Here is a 17,231-nt window from a genome sequence, read left to right on the forward strand (position 1 = left end):
ACAAGATAATAGTATCCAACATTTTCTTATTTTAATAAAAAAAAAAGAAGTTCTCAGTCCAAAGAATTGTTCGGTGTGATCCATCATAAATCGTTTCTATTATTGAAAATCGTAAGTAATCAAACTCCGGAAATGAAATCTCAGTTTTCCCCGTAATTGAATATTTTTAGATGTACACCGGAAGTAAACAAACTTCACGTGTGGAATAAAAAGATAAAACCAAAACTTTCATTTGTTTATTGAAAAAGCTGTTTCATTAAAGGAGTAAACATGAAAACTTGATATGTCTGATATACAACTAAATTTGGTACTAGGACCAGAAATTTCTGGTACATCGAGAATAAAACCTCGTGGAAATAGGGTAAGGAACACCAGTGCCAGTATTGTTTCATGTGCTCATTGGATTTTCATTTTACATGTATATATCTCATGCTTTTACCGGAGAACTACACGGGTATTTATTAACACTGGCATTATATATGTATATTATATATGTACATGTACATATGAATGTAGTCTGTAGAACGTCATGTACATTTGTATACATTGTACTTGTACATTTGGTATGTGTGGTATACAAATGTGCATACTCTAGAATGAAAGGTGCATAGCAATATATGGAAAAACAGGGATATGTTTCTGCTGTTTACACATGTTACTGGGACAAGAAATTTGTGCAGATTCAAAAATCCAAGTCAAAAGTTTTGTCATACGTGTACATGTACATGTAACTTTCTAATCAACCTTATATTTTTTTTGTCATATATGTACTTTTATCTTACTAATCACCTTTAAAACTCTCATACTGTTATATATGGTACAAGGATATTTAATACCATGAGGACATAACTTTTTGTAGGTTTAAACTGGTTTTGAGATGGCATGTCAGTTACACGTACAAAAATGTAACTGTTGATAGTCCTTACATGTACATTGTACATGTAGTTTGTAGATTTTTGTAATTTATATTCAGTTATTTCTGTTGTAACAAGGGACTTAGACCTTTTTTGAACTTTTAGGTGTGTTTAATTAAGGATTTATATATTCTGTAGCATTTAACTCCTTGGTTTAATTGTGTGATATTTTTCCATTATGATTAAAAGTATTCTGTTGTGTGTGTGTGTGTATGTGTGTGTGTTTGCATAAAAATTATTGTCCATGTAAGGTTTTTGGTAAGAAAGGTCATTTTAGACTTTTGTTTTGATAATATCTTTTGGGATTCAGTGTCCAGAGCTAATTTCTGATTTGGCTGGTCCGGACTCTGAATCCCAAAAGGGATGAATGTTTTGACAATGACATCAACTTTCCAAGCCAGTATGTTTAATCAATCTTCAGCCAACCAGCTATCAATTGCTCTTAAATGTATCATATTTAGCATGATATTTATTCATTTGTTAGCCTTAAAGTAAGCCGAATTACATGCACCAGGTTCGTAGCATAAAGTAAGCCGAATTACATGCACCTGGTTTGTAAGCATAAAGTAAGCCGAATTACATGCACCTGGTTTGTAGCATAATGTATGCCAAATTACATGCACCTGGGTTGTGTAATGTCAATGTGAATATCAATTGTCACCTAATTTTTTTTTACTGTTTATATTTTATTTGGAGTTTGATCTCCTGAGGAGGAGTACAGGAGCTACAAGACTTCTGAATGAGAAATTCAACCCTGACCTGGCAGGAGATTCAGATGTATTGTCTTTACATTGAAAGTATATCCTGCCAGTCTTCTCCACAACAGATTACTTTACATATAACCAATAATTGTTTCTTCACTTTCTTAATCTCTTCCATTACTTTTAGTTAATCTCAAACTACTAATGGAACTAACAAGATTAAAAAATAAATTAAAAAGTACCAATTATACATGTATAAGTAAAGCAAATTTGACAAGATATAACATAGATGTTCATTCCCCAACTTTTGATGGGAACTTCCCAATATTTAATGAAAAATTCAACAATCTCTTGCCTACATGCCCATGTCAGTATGATGTAGCAGCATTTGGAAAATTCTCCTGTCTTATTTGAATTTTTAGCCTAAAATTGTAAAGACAATTACTTTAATTCCTGTCAAAACCAGTGATGAAGATGATTAATTTACTAACATTCTTATACAGGGAAATTATTTGTGTGTCATCTTTAAAGGTAGGGCATGTCACAAACAATTGCTGCAGTGAAATTGGACTTAAGTTTAGATAAGATCTGTTACTAAACAAAAACATGTCAAGAAAACAAAACATCTTCAAATCTCCCACTTTCAGAAATTTTTGAGAGGGCGACCAACATTTTTGAAGGTTAACACTTATGAGAAAAATTGATATATCAACAACTAAGTGATTCTTAAGTGATCCTGGACTTAAGTATGGGTCTGTCTAAAAATCAGGTAGGCATGATTCATCATTTTTTACCCTACCGGTGCACCTGGTCCATGCTCCCAGTTTTTATTGGAGTCCGAGTTGCTCATTTGCATCTGATACTTTGTATGTATGATTTTAGTAACTTTGTGTTCTTTGTTGTGTATGTCTGTTTTCCATGTCTAGTCTTTGTCCCTGAATTACATTCTTTTGATTACCATTATAACCTTGGTTCCCTTGATTGCTCTTTTTTAAGATAATAAAATAAAACTGTTCATACACATTTGTTATGTCCTAAAAACAACTCTTCCTGCATTCATTTCCTTTGATCAGCTACATAACTTTAAACAATTTTTGACCCCTTATAGTGTAAAATGTCTGGCAGGAAATTTTCCTGCACTTTTCTATTGTAGAACGTAACCAAACTTTAAATGTTATAATCTCCAGTGACCAATTTTCATTTGCACTTTCATTGTAGAATACAATTTCTATGAGGCCTGCTTAATGAATTGTTGGGATTAAGATCTGCATGAATCGCTAAATAATAAGCTTTTTGCCTGGTTTTAAGACAGAGCTGTACTTCAATGAATAGGTAGATTTTTTCATATGCATACATTAAAGAAATAAGTGAAATAAATTTAAAAAAGTTGTAGTTAGACCTTAATCACATTATAATTTTCTTCTTCTCTTTATTGTTTGACAGGGACAAAGAATTAAAGCTAGAAGAGCTGATAAAACAAAACACCAGAAAGAAGTAAAAGAAACAATACAAGAAAAGACCAAGTTTACCAAATCAGTTGATGAGCAACTTCCAGAAAATAATAAAAAAACAGCTGGTGAAAGCAGAAAAAGAAAATATGGAGAGTTATCCCCCTTCATCAGTGAGGGAAATAAACCTTCTGGACAAGTTATCTCCTCCTTGTTTAGATTCAACCCTGAGATTCCACAAGTCAAAAGGTTATATGCAAACTTCTAGCTATCAGCAAAAATGTATTATATTATATTATTGTACATGTTATCTTTTTCAAATTGAACACTGTTGAAAATGGAATTACATATTGGCTCTGCTTATATCACTTGCAACATTCAAAAGTACTTGTTCACTTGTTTTCAAAGAAAACAGTAATCAGCAGCCAAAGAATATAACAGTGACGTATCCAGGGGGAGGTGCAGGGTGTTGGCACCCGTCCTTTTTAATGGATAATTTGTCATTTTCAAAGTATCTGGATCCGTCCCTGCATACCCATAAAAATAGTGCACTAACACTACATTGTACTTTCCTTTAATCTTTGAATATTGCAGATCTTTTTTGGAGTTTCATTTACAGTTCTTCCACAGTAACTCTCTTAAATGAGTCTTAAATTGTCAAATGGGTAATTTTGTTCATCAGATAAAGAATAACATGGCCCCGATTTAAACATACTTTAAAGGAATTTGGACTGGTTTCTATCATAACTTATGATGTAAGAGTCACATATTTTATATAAGTAGATTATTCTGTTTCTTTTGTATAGTGCAAAGATTGAATCCATAAAGGAAGATGTTTTTTCCTCAGAACACTTTAGAGACTTGCCTCTACACCCTTACATGGTAGGTTAACTACACTCGTTTCCACTTAAACATTTATATTGTCATTTCATACATGTATGTAATATATCTCAGCAAATATTTTGCTTATTTTGGTATAGTTCAAGGTTTCTGAAATTTATTATACCCCAGCACTGAGGAGAAGGGGGTAGGTATACTGTTTTACCTGTGTCCCTCAGTCATTCTGTCATTCCATAAATATTTGTTTTGTAACAAACTTCCAGCTTCTGTACACCACAGGTTGCTGATATTTTATTTAACACTGTATTATGGGCATTTTTGTACTTAAATGACATCTTCTATCTACTTTCTAATTGCTGGAAAAAAACAAGATTTTATCTTATATTGTGATAGAAAGCAGGGGTAAACTGTAGCTCACATATTTCTTGCTTTCACCATAGTAATGGCATTGTGATATAGATCACCGAATCCATTAAAGATTCATAGCGATTTATTTTCACCAAATTTCGACTTGAAAAAAAAGCCTCTTTGTTAAGACAAATAGATTTGTCTTTTAGTGAATCTTCATGTTTAGCAACGAGTCTTCAAGTTTTTTTTTAGGCCAGTAAATTCATAATCTGGCTAAATCTTCCTTAGACTTTGGAGAAAACATCAGTACAAAAAGTTAAAAGGCACTGAAGTTCAAACGTACTTACTGATTTTACATGTCATTCTTGTAATTTTTGTTTTGCTGTCTTTTTTTAGGTGTCAAATCTGGAAGAGAAGCTTGGTTTGAAATCCATGACTTCAGTTCAACAGAAGTCTATACCTTATATACTGCAGGGGAGGGATGTGTTAGTTAAATCACAAACTGGATCAGGTTAGGACTAGATTACCTCTAGATTCATAAAAAAAAAATCTGAAGTATACTCAAATCTTCAATTTCAAATGATCTGATTGGTCAAAATTTGAGTTGAGTAAAGATTGGAGGAAATATCAATTGAGATTTTATAACAGTGGAGACAGGGCCTAGTTTTTCAGGCAGATTTGTTCCTCAAATCCTTCTTCAACTAATTAATTCAATATGATGTACAAACACAAGAAGTTATGCAGAAAATACAAATTTTATTAAATGTAGTTGAGTTGTGAGGCATAATAAACATAAAACTGCAAATACTCATTTATTTCATCACTTTATGAGCAAACACAACAACAACAAATATGACATATAGGTCGACTTTTACAATACACAAGTACAGGGCCGATCTGACTGTTCAAGGTAGGTGTCATTTTCGTGTCAATACCTTGTTTCCCACTTTCTCCGACTAGAGGTTTTAACCCAAGGCCAAGATCTCGCTTATAAGTCAGAACCCCTCTTAGCAACTCAAAATTTACTCCCAAAAATCTGACTTATGCACGAGTATATACGGTACCATTTTGCTCAATAATGAAATAAACAATAAATTTCAAGTGTTTCAAGATTGAGGAAACAAATCTCAAAAACTTTTATTGAAACATAAAATAAAGTATCTGTGAAATAAGTTGGTTACCAGTACAAGTATTAAAACTGGATGCATATTTACAGGGAAGACTTTAACATTTGCTGTACCCATCGTCCAAGCCTTACAGGATATAACACCAAAGATACAGAGGTTACATGGTGCATTTGCAGTGGTAGTCGTCCCAACAAGGGAGGTAATTATTTTATACAGGTGACTTCTACTGTACTTGTACTTTTAAAAAGTAAATCACTTCAGGAGGTAGAACTAGGTTAAGGGACACAACTCTTGCAAATCATTGGAACGTTTGTTTTTCTCATTTTACATCAACCTCATGTAAACATCCAAGTAACTTGGACTGATTTCATTCTGCTTCAAATAAAAGCTTGACAGGCTTTGGTGATATTGAATATGATACAAACATATCACTGATTTCAAGAGTTATATCCCTTAATTTAAGTCTACCTCCTTAACTGGTGAAAATAATGAATGACTGGAATGTGGATGATCATGTGACACTGGGATAATTAGTTTTTGTTCTGTTGAAAAGACCACTATTGAAAAAAATTAAAAACATTTAAAACAAAACATAGCACCTGTATTAGTGAACTTATAGGCTTTAAAGTTGTGTCATAACAAAAAAATAGAATTGTTAGTACAGTACACAAAAAATGAAGAGCTGTACATTCAATAAGTACATGTATTAAAATAATACTTTTTTGAAATAGTAATTTGATACACACTCTTCACATTTATTTTTTTTAAATGGAAGGTATGTTTGGGAAAGATGTGTATATAAAGTGTATGTTGATCTTCAAGTATCAGTATTTTCAAGTGATTCCTTGGAATATTTATTTTTTATATTCCAGTTAGCCACCCAATGTTTCAACAACTTTCAAAAGCTTGTGAATGTAAGTACAAAATGTATCATTGAATTTTAAATAAGTGTTTATTATTATCTAATTTACCTAATCCTCCATGTTATGTCCAGTAAAATGTTAATTTTTACTTTTTGCAATCAACAGGATTTTGGGGTTTGTTTTTATAAATGAATTCTTTTTTACTCCTAACGAACTCACTTTTAAGTAGTTCTCCCATCTAAGAATCGGGCAAAATGTATAGAATGTGTGGCACATGAATAAAAAAAAACGCAGAGATTTTATTGCATTAACCAATTAATAATACTCGATAACCACCAGAAATAGCCATCAAAGTGTTAGAAAAAATTGCCTTTTTAAGATATTGATAGGTCAAATTTAGTTGAAATGCACTACGGAAAAATGGCAGGAAAATTTTCCCAAACTTTTTCCTTATATAAGCAGTCAAAAATTATCTATGTCACAGATGCTTCAGGATAAACTTAAATAGTTTTTTGGTTGTTTTCTAGATGTACTGAATATATAATAGGCAAAAATGACTGAATTAGGGAAAATGATGTGCCACCCACATACCAAGTCCTAGTTTTTTCATTTTGTTGTTGCACTTTTGAGATAAAAATTTTATAGATTGTACATGAAATTGGAAAATTTGCAAGAGTAATTGTTCTTTATTAGGTCTAATTTGGATGAATTTAGAAAAGGTTTACTACACTTTGTGTTCAAATGATTCAGTGTAAAGTTAAAGTTTGCTAAACACTGATCCTTACACAGTTTATACTTACACTTTACAATAACCCTTTGTATATTATAGCCATTCACATGGATAGTTCCAGGGTGTCTTATGGGTGGTGAAAAGAGGAAAGCAGAAAAGGCTAGGTTTGTCTGTTTAAGTCAAAAATATGATACTTTAAATTGTTTATTTATTGGTTGAAAATATCTCTATCTATTTTTTTGCACGATAATACAATTTAGATTTTAATGAGGATTTTTACAAATTTTGTGATAGTGTTAATGCAATGTCAGATCTATAGGTGGTTCAGGAGGTTGGAAATCACCTTTTTGTTGGAGCTCTCCCTTTCAAAATCTATGGATATGCCACTGTTTATGCATTGAAAAACATGTAAACCAAACCACAATTTCAAGAAGCTGTTTTAATCATCTACTTTGAGGTTAATTCCATTGATATATAAGTACTGTAGACGAATTTGTATTTGCGGATAATTTTTTCCCATTTTAGGATGTAAGTTGAATTTAACAGCTATTTATTTTTAGCTCATCTGGCCAAAAGGCCATGTGAACTATTGCCATCACTTGGCGTCTGTTGTCATCGTCTTCGTAAACAATTTTTCAAAACTCTTCTCCTCTGACACTACTTGACCAATTTGAACCAAAACTTGGTATGAATGTTCCTAGGGGTATCCTGCATAGAACTGATGTGGAAAATATTTGATCTGCTGAAAAACATGGCAGCTGTTACTAAAAATAAAACAATGGGTCAAACAATATTTTTTTGCATATAATATCTCCAAAACCAAAAATTCTTTCAATAGCTGAAATGGTCCATATTATTAGGACTACAAAAGTCTTCAGGAAAAAAAGTTGTCAGACAATTCCTTGTAAGAATTATTGCCCTTGAAAAATGACAGTTTTTTTTTCAGCTAATATCTTGAAAACTATGATAGATAGAAATTCTTCTTAAATTTACTGCCCTTGAAATACAAAATTCAACCAGATGAGCAATTCAGGCTCCTAGAGCCTCTTTCCTAAACTTACTCTTTTTATTTACACCTGTATTTCTACAATGAAAGGTCTTAATTTATGCAATTTTTTAAAAATTTTTACATATTTGTTTCTTTCTTGCTAAACTTTCGAATATAAATTGCTTTGTATACTAGTTAGTTAAAGTAATTGATCTCAAAGGAACTTATAAAACTATGATGAATTACACATTCGGATGTATTGTTTATAATTATTTCATATTTTAACCTAATGAATATCAGCTGTACATTAAGATTTATTTGAAACATTTTTTCTTCAGGTTACGTAAGGGAATAAACATTTTAGTGACAACTCCAGGTAGATTACTGGACCATTTACAGCACACACAAAACTTAACTTTAGCAAGAGTCAAGTGGCTGGTTTTAGATGAAGCTGACAGGTAAGAAAAACAATGGCTGCAGATTGGTCCAGATGTACTCTTTACTGTACCCCTCAGTTTAAGGTAGTTTAATCACCAGGGATTGGGAAGGCAAGAATGCATGGGCCATTTGCCCCTTTTACCTGAAAATGGCCCCTTTACATAATAGAAAATGATATGGTTTGTTAAAAAATGATCCCTTCAGATTTGGAATATCTTTGAAACAAATCTGAAAATATCCTTCCCAAACACTGTATAGGATGACACAAATTCATAAGCAAATGTTGTTCAGGAATGACTGTTATACTTTTTCGGTCTATTTGAAATAACCTCAATCACGTGGTGCACACTATAAAGTAACCTGCCAAGCAAGTTACTTTGAAGTGTGCATCGCAGACATTGAAGTTATTTCAAATAGACCAAAAAAATATAACAGTCATTCCTTATTATTTGATTTTAGTATCAAAGTTCAATGAGTAAATCATTGAATGATGTTGATTATGTCACAGTCAAAATTTGGTCTGTAAGATGATGGACAAAATTTTTTATCCAATCAGAAAGCGTGTTACTTCTGAAATTATATTATTAGTACATTGTTTATGTTCATCAAAACATTCAAGCTGTATTGATATGTATAATTCATGATATGTTAGTTTGAGATATCCTTTAGCATTACTATGGCATACTCACATTTTCTATATTAATTCTTTGAAAAGACAAATATATATTTTATTAGATCCTACATGCAGTAACTGAATGAAACAAATGATAGGTTTTATTCTAATTAGATTGATATCAAATGACCTAGGCTAAATAGGACCTTACATCATATATTTATATTTGAGATTGTTCAAATTTATATTGGGCCCAATCTTGTGCTTCAGATTGCTAGATATGGGCTATGAGAAAGATGTTGCTGAAATTATAAATTTTCTAAACAAAGAGACAAAACAACGACAGACTATCATGTTATCTGCTACTTTGACTGATGGTAAGTATACTAGTTATTTGTCACTGTGTTTATTGTTGACAATTCATTGATTTGGTGGACAGTTAAGGGGGTTCACAAAACCTAAGGGAAATAAATCATTCTGTACAAATCAGCAAAATGTTATATTTGTGACATTCTGATATCAAACTCAAAGCATCTTATTGATCAAAAGTTTTATTGATGAAGCTTCTATATGTTCATTGAAATTATTCCCATGAAACATATGGTTAAAATTTCTGGAAATTGGTATATTATGCTTTTTTATCATATTAAAACACTGAAGTTTTAAGAAATTTAAATGAGTCAAATCAATTTTAGATATGTTGGGTACCCCCTTGAACACTTTCATGAGTTAAACTGTGTGTATAAAAGCATACTTTAGCAGATATATGTATTTTGATATGACATCTGCAAGTTATTCACACATATATCCCACTATAACTCATGTCTAGTTATTTAATGTTGTTTTTCCAACACCCAAAAATGAGGCGAATTTAGAAAGATCTTTGATGATTTATTAGCATATTAATTAACATGTACTTTCTTTGCAGGTGTTGAAAGATTAGCTGGTATAACTCTTGATAACCCAGTCCACATTGACACATCACAAGCAGACACACAGACAGAAACTGATGTGACAGGCTCATCCGTAGATGCAAGAGCAAACTTCACGGTCCCACAGAACCTAAGACAACATTTTGTTATAACCCCTCCAAAGTTACGTCTAGTCACGTTAGCAGCATTTATTACATGGCATTGTAAGGTAAGATTTTATAACACTGACAATCTTAAGCTATGAAAGACAAAAAGGAATTGCTTTTATTCATATCATTCAGGGTAAAACTTTATAATTCAATAAGAAAGAATTATGTCTAAAATATTAGCCTCATTTCTTTAAGAGCAGGTGGAAAAATGGGTTGCGTTGACCTTTTTAATGAAAACTTAAAGAAATTTGATTTATGTGATTATTTTTGAAACTTAGCAAACATCAACACATCATTTCTGACAGTCCTCCATTTAGCATGTACTGTAGGTAGGACCTTATAATGAAAATTAAAACAATTGATGTAGGAAAGATTTTTCATAGATATATGCAAGTTTGTTTTTTTTTTGGATGTATGCAGGTTTTTTTAAGTAAGCTGTTTTTTGTTGTTCTAGGCACAGAAGAAAAAGTGTAAAATGATAGTATTTATGTCTACACAAGACCTAGTAGAGTTCCACTATAGTCTGTTTCAACATTTCTTTGGGATATCAGATATGAAAATGGATCCTGAAGATGAACTGAAAGGCATGACAGATGAAGGAGATATTCTCTTCTTTAAACTACATGGAGAAATGCTTCAAAAGGTTATCTTACAGTATGATACGCACTTTTCTTTTACTTTCACTATGAACTTTATGTTTTTATGACTGCTTTTTTTTTAATTTGGGGGGGGGCTTAAATTGCAAATGTTTTTATGACTGCATTTTTTTTATTTGGGGGTGGGGGGGCTTAAATTGCAATAGTTGAGAAAAAATTTGATTATGGTATTTTCAGTATGAGTAATGTCTGCCAAAAAATTTAAATAATCACAATTTGGTCTAACAAGACAAAATTACAATAATTATTCCAATTTAATTTGTAATATTTTAATATTTTGGTCTGATTTTGATAAAAAGTGACTTACCAGTACTCCTTTACAGTACCCTGGTTAAACTTCCTTTACAGTAAATTGTTTAAAATTTGACTGAACTAAAAGATTATTCATTTCATGATTTTTTATCTTTTTTAGGATAGATCTCGAGTTTTCCAAGAATTCACAGAGACTGACACAGGAGTTCTGTTCTGTACAGTATGTCATTCACTCACTGTATACATAACAATTTTCACAGAGTCTGTCAAGTGAACATATTCGCTGGTATCAATTTTGGTTGTTTCAAAAATAAATTGTTTAGCATTATATAGTGTTAAAATAAATTTTGCAGGTATTATTTTTCGCGGCTTTCGGTACCCCACAAAAATTAGAACACCACCAATATTAGTATGTTTACAGTAGTTATTATGCAGGAAACACACAGAACAAGTCGTTGATGAAGATATTCAACTATTATCTACGGACATGATTTTTTTTTAACGCTTTTTAGTGGAATTCCGCTATTTCAAATCAGGATTTTACCGTTATGATTCTTTTTTTACTGTATTTTTACTTCCGTTTTTGCCAATTTTTGCTTTGTTTGTAGATCTCATAAACTCATGTCTGTATCTAGTCATTCTTTGTTTTTATCTTTTGTTTTATACTTTGCACTTACTAACATTGAAAACTTGAAATCTTTCACGACCATAATGTTCCTGTATTCATATGGCAAAATGTGTAAAGCAGTTCATTTATTTAGAGTTATCTCCCTTGTTCAGTATGATGGTATGGAATGCTTTTTTGGATAGTCCGTTTAGTAAAATGAAGTTTTACTCTCCAGATGCAAAAAATACCTTTTGTCCCTTTACTTAATAACATAATTAAATGCATTTTGTTTTCAATTATCTAGTTAATGATGTATATTGTAGAAAAATGATGCATATGGTTATAGTTTAATGAAATAACATATGTTTTATAAGAAATAAGAACATCTTAATCCATATTTTATAGGATGTAGCAGCAAGAGGATTAGATCTACCATACATCCAGTGGATTTTGCAATATACTTCACCAGGGGCTGCTACAGATTATGTTCACCGTGTAGGGAGGACTGCTAGGGCTGGAAAACAAGGGCAGTCACTTTTGTTTCTAATGCCATCAGAAGCAGATTATATTCAAACTCTGAATGAAGAAAATATACAGTAAGGAAATTTAAAAAAAAAAAAAACATGTTAAGATATTTTGATGAAGCTCTCAGAATACTTTGTTTAATTTTAAAAGCTGTACATGTATTAAATGTCATGGTTTTAATTTTGAAGAATTTTGACAGGTGAAACTGAAATTTAGTTCTCTTCCTTAAAGATCCTATACAAATTGAAATCCATGCTTTTTAGATGAAATAAAAAATAAAATAGAGTTATCTTTCTTTATCTACTTAGTAAGAAAAACGTATACCATACGTAGGGTGATTGGATTTGTCTCCCTTGGTAAATTTTCATTCTAATAAATTTTCAGTTTTTACCTTAATCTTGTTTTATTTAAATGTATTTTAAATTGGATAAAACTGGACAATGTATATTTAATCTATTAATTTGAAAACATTTTGGCTTATTTCAAAGTTTATAACACATTTGCATGCATCTCTTATTTTGGTAACCTACTGAATTTCATAGAGCAAACAGTTTATTGCCATAATTTACCCTTACTATAACTTGACAGTCCTTATCTGGGGTTGCGTGCTTGCTCAATGAACGTTTAGTGAGAGCAAGACTGCTAACAACAGTATATTTTATTCATTCCCGCACCACCTGGATGAACTTCTGGGTCTGGTGCAATTTTTGGAACCTTCCAAAAGGAAGATTACACAATTATGCTAAAATATGGTGAAAAATTGTATTTATCCAATACTGTTCTTGTCAAACTCTAGTCTTGTTTCAGATGCAAAATGTATTTGTGCACATGAAAAAAATATAAAAAATATGTCAACTGTAAAATCTGCTATAAAAATACTGGGTATTAATATTATTAGACTTGTGGGTTTCATTACCAATATCTAGTAATTCAACAAATTTAAATTTTAGATTGAATGAACTACAAATGAATGACATTCTGAAAAATTTGAAAAGCACTGTGTATGAAATGACAATGGATAAGAATACTAAGGTATGTAAAATGAATGATAAAAAAAGTTCACTTGTGCAACATTATTAAAGGATGTCACTTGCCTAGGGCTTTCACCAATCAGAATTACTCGGCCATTTCCGCTACACTAAAAACTAACCTCGGATGCAGAAAGGAGAATTTCTTCAGGTGAATCTGCCAGAATTGTAGTCTTACGTGAATCAAAGTAGTTCTATCCACCAGGTGCTAAAATTTTTAGTTGGATAGCACTAGAAATAAAGAACAACAACTCTTCAAAGAATTTTGGTGCAAAGGGATGAGCTAGAAAAAGTAATGGTAAAAAATTCAACCAGTTTAATTATAAATTTAGAATCAGATTGGTCAAATTTCAGACAGGTCCATCCTCCTATTGCCTCTGAGGTTTTTTTTGTGTAAACTAGATAGGCTGAGGTGTTCTGATTTGGGCTTTCACATTAGCCGAGATGGTGACAAGGCATGGAGCATGAAGTCACGTGACTACATGCATCTACTTACCTTAACTTTTTATTTTCATTAAGGTTTCAGTTTCATGTGACTTATAATTTTCAAATGACCGAAGAAAAAAAATAAAAATTGACAAAATATAATGTTGATTTTTTTATATTCTCTTATTTTGTATTTTAAATTTTTGGTGGAAGTGTAAAACTATTTAGATGTAAACTGTCACATACATGTACTAGTACAACATAGATTTATGCACATATTTATCTTATTCTGATGTTGTTTACTAGAGAAAATGCAATTTATTTTTAGCTTAAACTCATGCCATATAAAATTGATGCCTTAATTGGTTTTGAGGCTATTTTCCTGGATATCCAGTAGAAACAGCTCGAGATAACTTATTTATACTTCGTTGCTGCCAAAAAGTTTCTTTATTCATAGTAAATAATGATGAAAGATGGGTATTATACCCCACTCATCATGTGGATGGTGTATTGGAATTACCTTGTCTGTCCATCATTTCATCCATCAGTCCAAATTTTGTCATGATTATCCCAGCTCCCGATGGATGGAGTGATTTCAAATTTGGTATATGGTTTCATATAGATGGAGCATATAGTGTAAGTATGTATTTTGATTGTCATCCGATATCAAATTCCTGTTTTGTGGGATTTTGCCGTTTATCACTATATGGAATAATAGAGAACATTTTTGTCACAAAAATCTACGCTGTAAACACATATTTTGGTTGCTGTTCTCTATCAACTTCCTGTATGCATCGGGTTAATCCTAGCAAGACAATGTGTAGAAAGTCATGTTGATTTAGAAATAAAATGAGGGGAACATTATTACATGTATATTTGATAATGTTGATTTTTTCATGATAAATACTATTGGTGCTTAGACTATTGTTGATCTAAATTATATTGTTAAATATTTATATTATAGAGATCTATCCCACACACTGTAGAGGAAACTGCTACTTATTTACAGATGTGTTTTGAGAATCGCATTATACAGAATAAATCTGCTGGGGAACTTTCCAAGAAAGGTTGGTTTAATTGTTATTTTAGAAATGAACCCAAACCATTTAATACATGTAGCAGGTACACAACTAGACCAGTTCTAAATTTGAGCTGAGGCATTTAGGTAAGTTTGCCTCCTCTTGATAAAATATTAGGCACTGATCCATGGCGTAAGCCACCTAAAAATGGGATAAAAAATTGTTTTGCATGAAATCTTGAATTTTTTACAAATTTCTACCCCCCCCCCCCAAAAAAAAAAAAATATGTTTGCCTTCAATCGTTTCACTTTTTATTCTATTTATGCCCTCTCCTAATAATGTATCTATCACTAAATGTGTTTATTTGTGCTACCTTTATTGCTTGCCAAGTACCTGGTGAGATAAAAATAGGCAACACAATTAATTTTAATTCTGTTTTACCCAGTAAAGATTTTTTTAGATATTCAAACCCATATTAATTGCATTTAGATGCTGTAAATGTCATAATCAATAAAAATACTGTAGATAAAGTTTTATTCATTATGTTACAAAATTCATGGGTATTGTGGTTCCAATTAACAACCATGACAGTGATGTAGCTTGCATCAAGCATCCACGATATTTTATCAAAAACCAAGAAGCTTATTGTTATCGATTTTAAAAACTTCCACTTTGATAAGTACCTAGCTATGCCCTTGTCCCATGAATTCAAATTGACAATAACATACATGGTTAAATTTTATTTGAAAACTGTTATGGCCTTATAAAATATGTGAACTCAAGAATTCGTGATATAATAGTGATGTTTGACAAACCATGAGTTGTACCATCACAGCATGATAACATTTTCTATTTGTCTTATATATTACAGCCTTCCAGTCATTCATACGAGCCTACAGCACATACCCATCTAGTTTAAAGCACATATTCCACATCAAGAAAGTACACTTGGGACATCTTGCCAAAAGTTTTGCTCTGAGAGAAGCTCCTTCAAATGTGAAGATAAACCATCATCAGGATCAGATAAATAAATGGAAGGATAAGAAGTAAGAATTGTCACATAATTGTAGTGGCTACCATTAACCAATGAAAACATGCCTTTAGGATATGTAGGTCACATGACTGTAATGGCTATCTTTAACCAATGAAAACTTGTTCTGTGTGCATGTAGATTGTTATATAGTACACTTGGACATTTACCTACCAATACATAGGATGCTATTTGTGTGAGTTGCTAGGTATTTTTTTTCTCTAATTCTCTTAAATGAAGAAAAGTTTATGCTGGTTTTAAGAAAAATGGTTTGGAGATCAAAATTCACTTCAACAGGTTTGAGGTATTAGATTCCTAATTAGACAATAAGTCTGCTACATTTTATGACCTTAGAAAATCTTTCAATGTTTTGCAGTAACCCATTTGCATTTTTTGTTGGCAAATTTCAGGTAGTCCTAAGGACTATTTCTTACTGAGTTTTAGGTAGTTCTTAAATTCTAGTGGGTTAAGGACTATTGTACAACAGTAAGTATCAATTTCTGTTTACAGAAAAAAAATAAGTAGTTTTCTTCTCCTTTTTATTATAGTCAACTTGATGTATTCTTTCTAATGCATGTTTTACTTAAATTTTGCAGGAAGAAAAAGGCAATGAGAAAAACTGGAAATCTGGATGTGTCTGAATTTGGCAGTGGACTTAGTGGGGGAACTCTTCATAAAGTGAAAAAATCTGGGAAAATAAAGAAGGAAAATAAAGTTAAATAGAAAAAATATGGGTTGTTATACCTACAATTAAGAAGTGGTTTTGAAAGGAGTTTGGAAAAAAATCTAGCATCAGAATTCTTTCAAGGAATCAAAATGTCACACAGCCTTTCCTTCAAAATCCTAATAACAATATTTAATTTTCAATTTCAAAAGTTTAGAAAAGCAAATGACCAATTGACATGATATCAGAATGATAACTTATTTATTTAGTGAATGGGTCTCTTGAAATTGTGCCACAAGCTGCCATACCACCAACAAAATGCTGGGATTAAATTTTGGGGTTGTGATTGCAACCATGCAGAAATTACATGTAAGGGCCAAAAAGGAAAGACTTCCATTCAGGTCCAATTCTAATCCTGTGTCAAATATTGAGTTACAATCCAAAGTGAGACAAACATTTACTGTTCAGGGTTTGACTTCTGCAGTTGTATCCAACTGTATCCTTCAAAGTATTTTATTTTACTTGGCTTAGATCGTTTTAATATCAAATTAAAAAAATTGAAATTTGAAGTCATAGGTCAAAAGTCATGATCACCAATCAGTGAGATTTTTTTTTACATATATCAAGCTGATGTCACACTTAACAATGTCACTGATTGCTCTATTGTCACATGACCATAAGTCACGTGTAAAAAGCATTTTGCAAATGAATTGTTGTTTTTTTTTGTTTTTTTTTCCTAACATGCTAAATCAAAACACAACATGACTGTGAAATCTATTTGAATATTGTTGACATGAACTGGAGGGAAAAATAATCATACTTAAAGCTTACAAAACATTTTTATTCACAGACACAGTTCTTAATCTAAATTGAAGGAGATGACTAACCTCACATACAATGTAATTTGTATAAAAGCAATGAGAATACAAATGG

The 17,231-nt window shown here is 31.6% G+C and overlaps 1 protein-coding gene and 1 non-coding gene across 2 annotated transcripts; both read left to right on the plus strand.

Moving 5' to 3' along the window:
* The first annotated feature begins 168 nt into the window (after nucleotides 1-168).
* Nucleotides 169-16,363, plus strand: LOC148612655 (ATP-dependent DNA helicase DDX31-like). The gene is made up of 17 exons (XM_088594300.1): nucleotides 169-361; nucleotides 3,059-3,312; nucleotides 3,870-3,945; nucleotides 4,648-4,762; nucleotides 5,468-5,577; nucleotides 6,251-6,292; nucleotides 7,071-7,135; nucleotides 8,298-8,417; nucleotides 9,281-9,387; nucleotides 9,939-10,150; nucleotides 10,546-10,734; nucleotides 11,160-11,219; nucleotides 12,012-12,202; nucleotides 13,082-13,163; nucleotides 14,550-14,652; nucleotides 15,476-15,650; nucleotides 16,231-16,363. Exons 1-17 carry the CDS (start codon nucleotides 284-286, stop codon nucleotides 16,355-16,357), a joined length of 2,106 nt encoding a protein of 701 aa, XP_088450426.1. The 5' UTR covers nucleotides 169-283; the 3' UTR covers nucleotides 16,358-16,363.
* On the plus strand, nucleotides 12,716-12,846 carry LOC148612656 (U4atac minor spliceosomal RNA). The gene has a single exon (XR_015924640.1). It is a non-coding gene; the product is annotated as a U4atac minor spliceosomal RNA (small nuclear RNA).
* Nucleotides 16,364-17,231: the final 868 nt, after the last annotated feature.

Source organism: Perna viridis, chromosome 7, assembly GCF_037379345.1.
Source record: "Perna viridis isolate PV_CMFRI_1.1 ecotype Kerala chromosome 7, ASM3737934v1, whole genome shotgun sequence".
Taxonomy (NCBI): domain Eukaryota; kingdom Metazoa; phylum Mollusca; class Bivalvia; order Mytilida; family Mytilidae; genus Perna; species Perna viridis.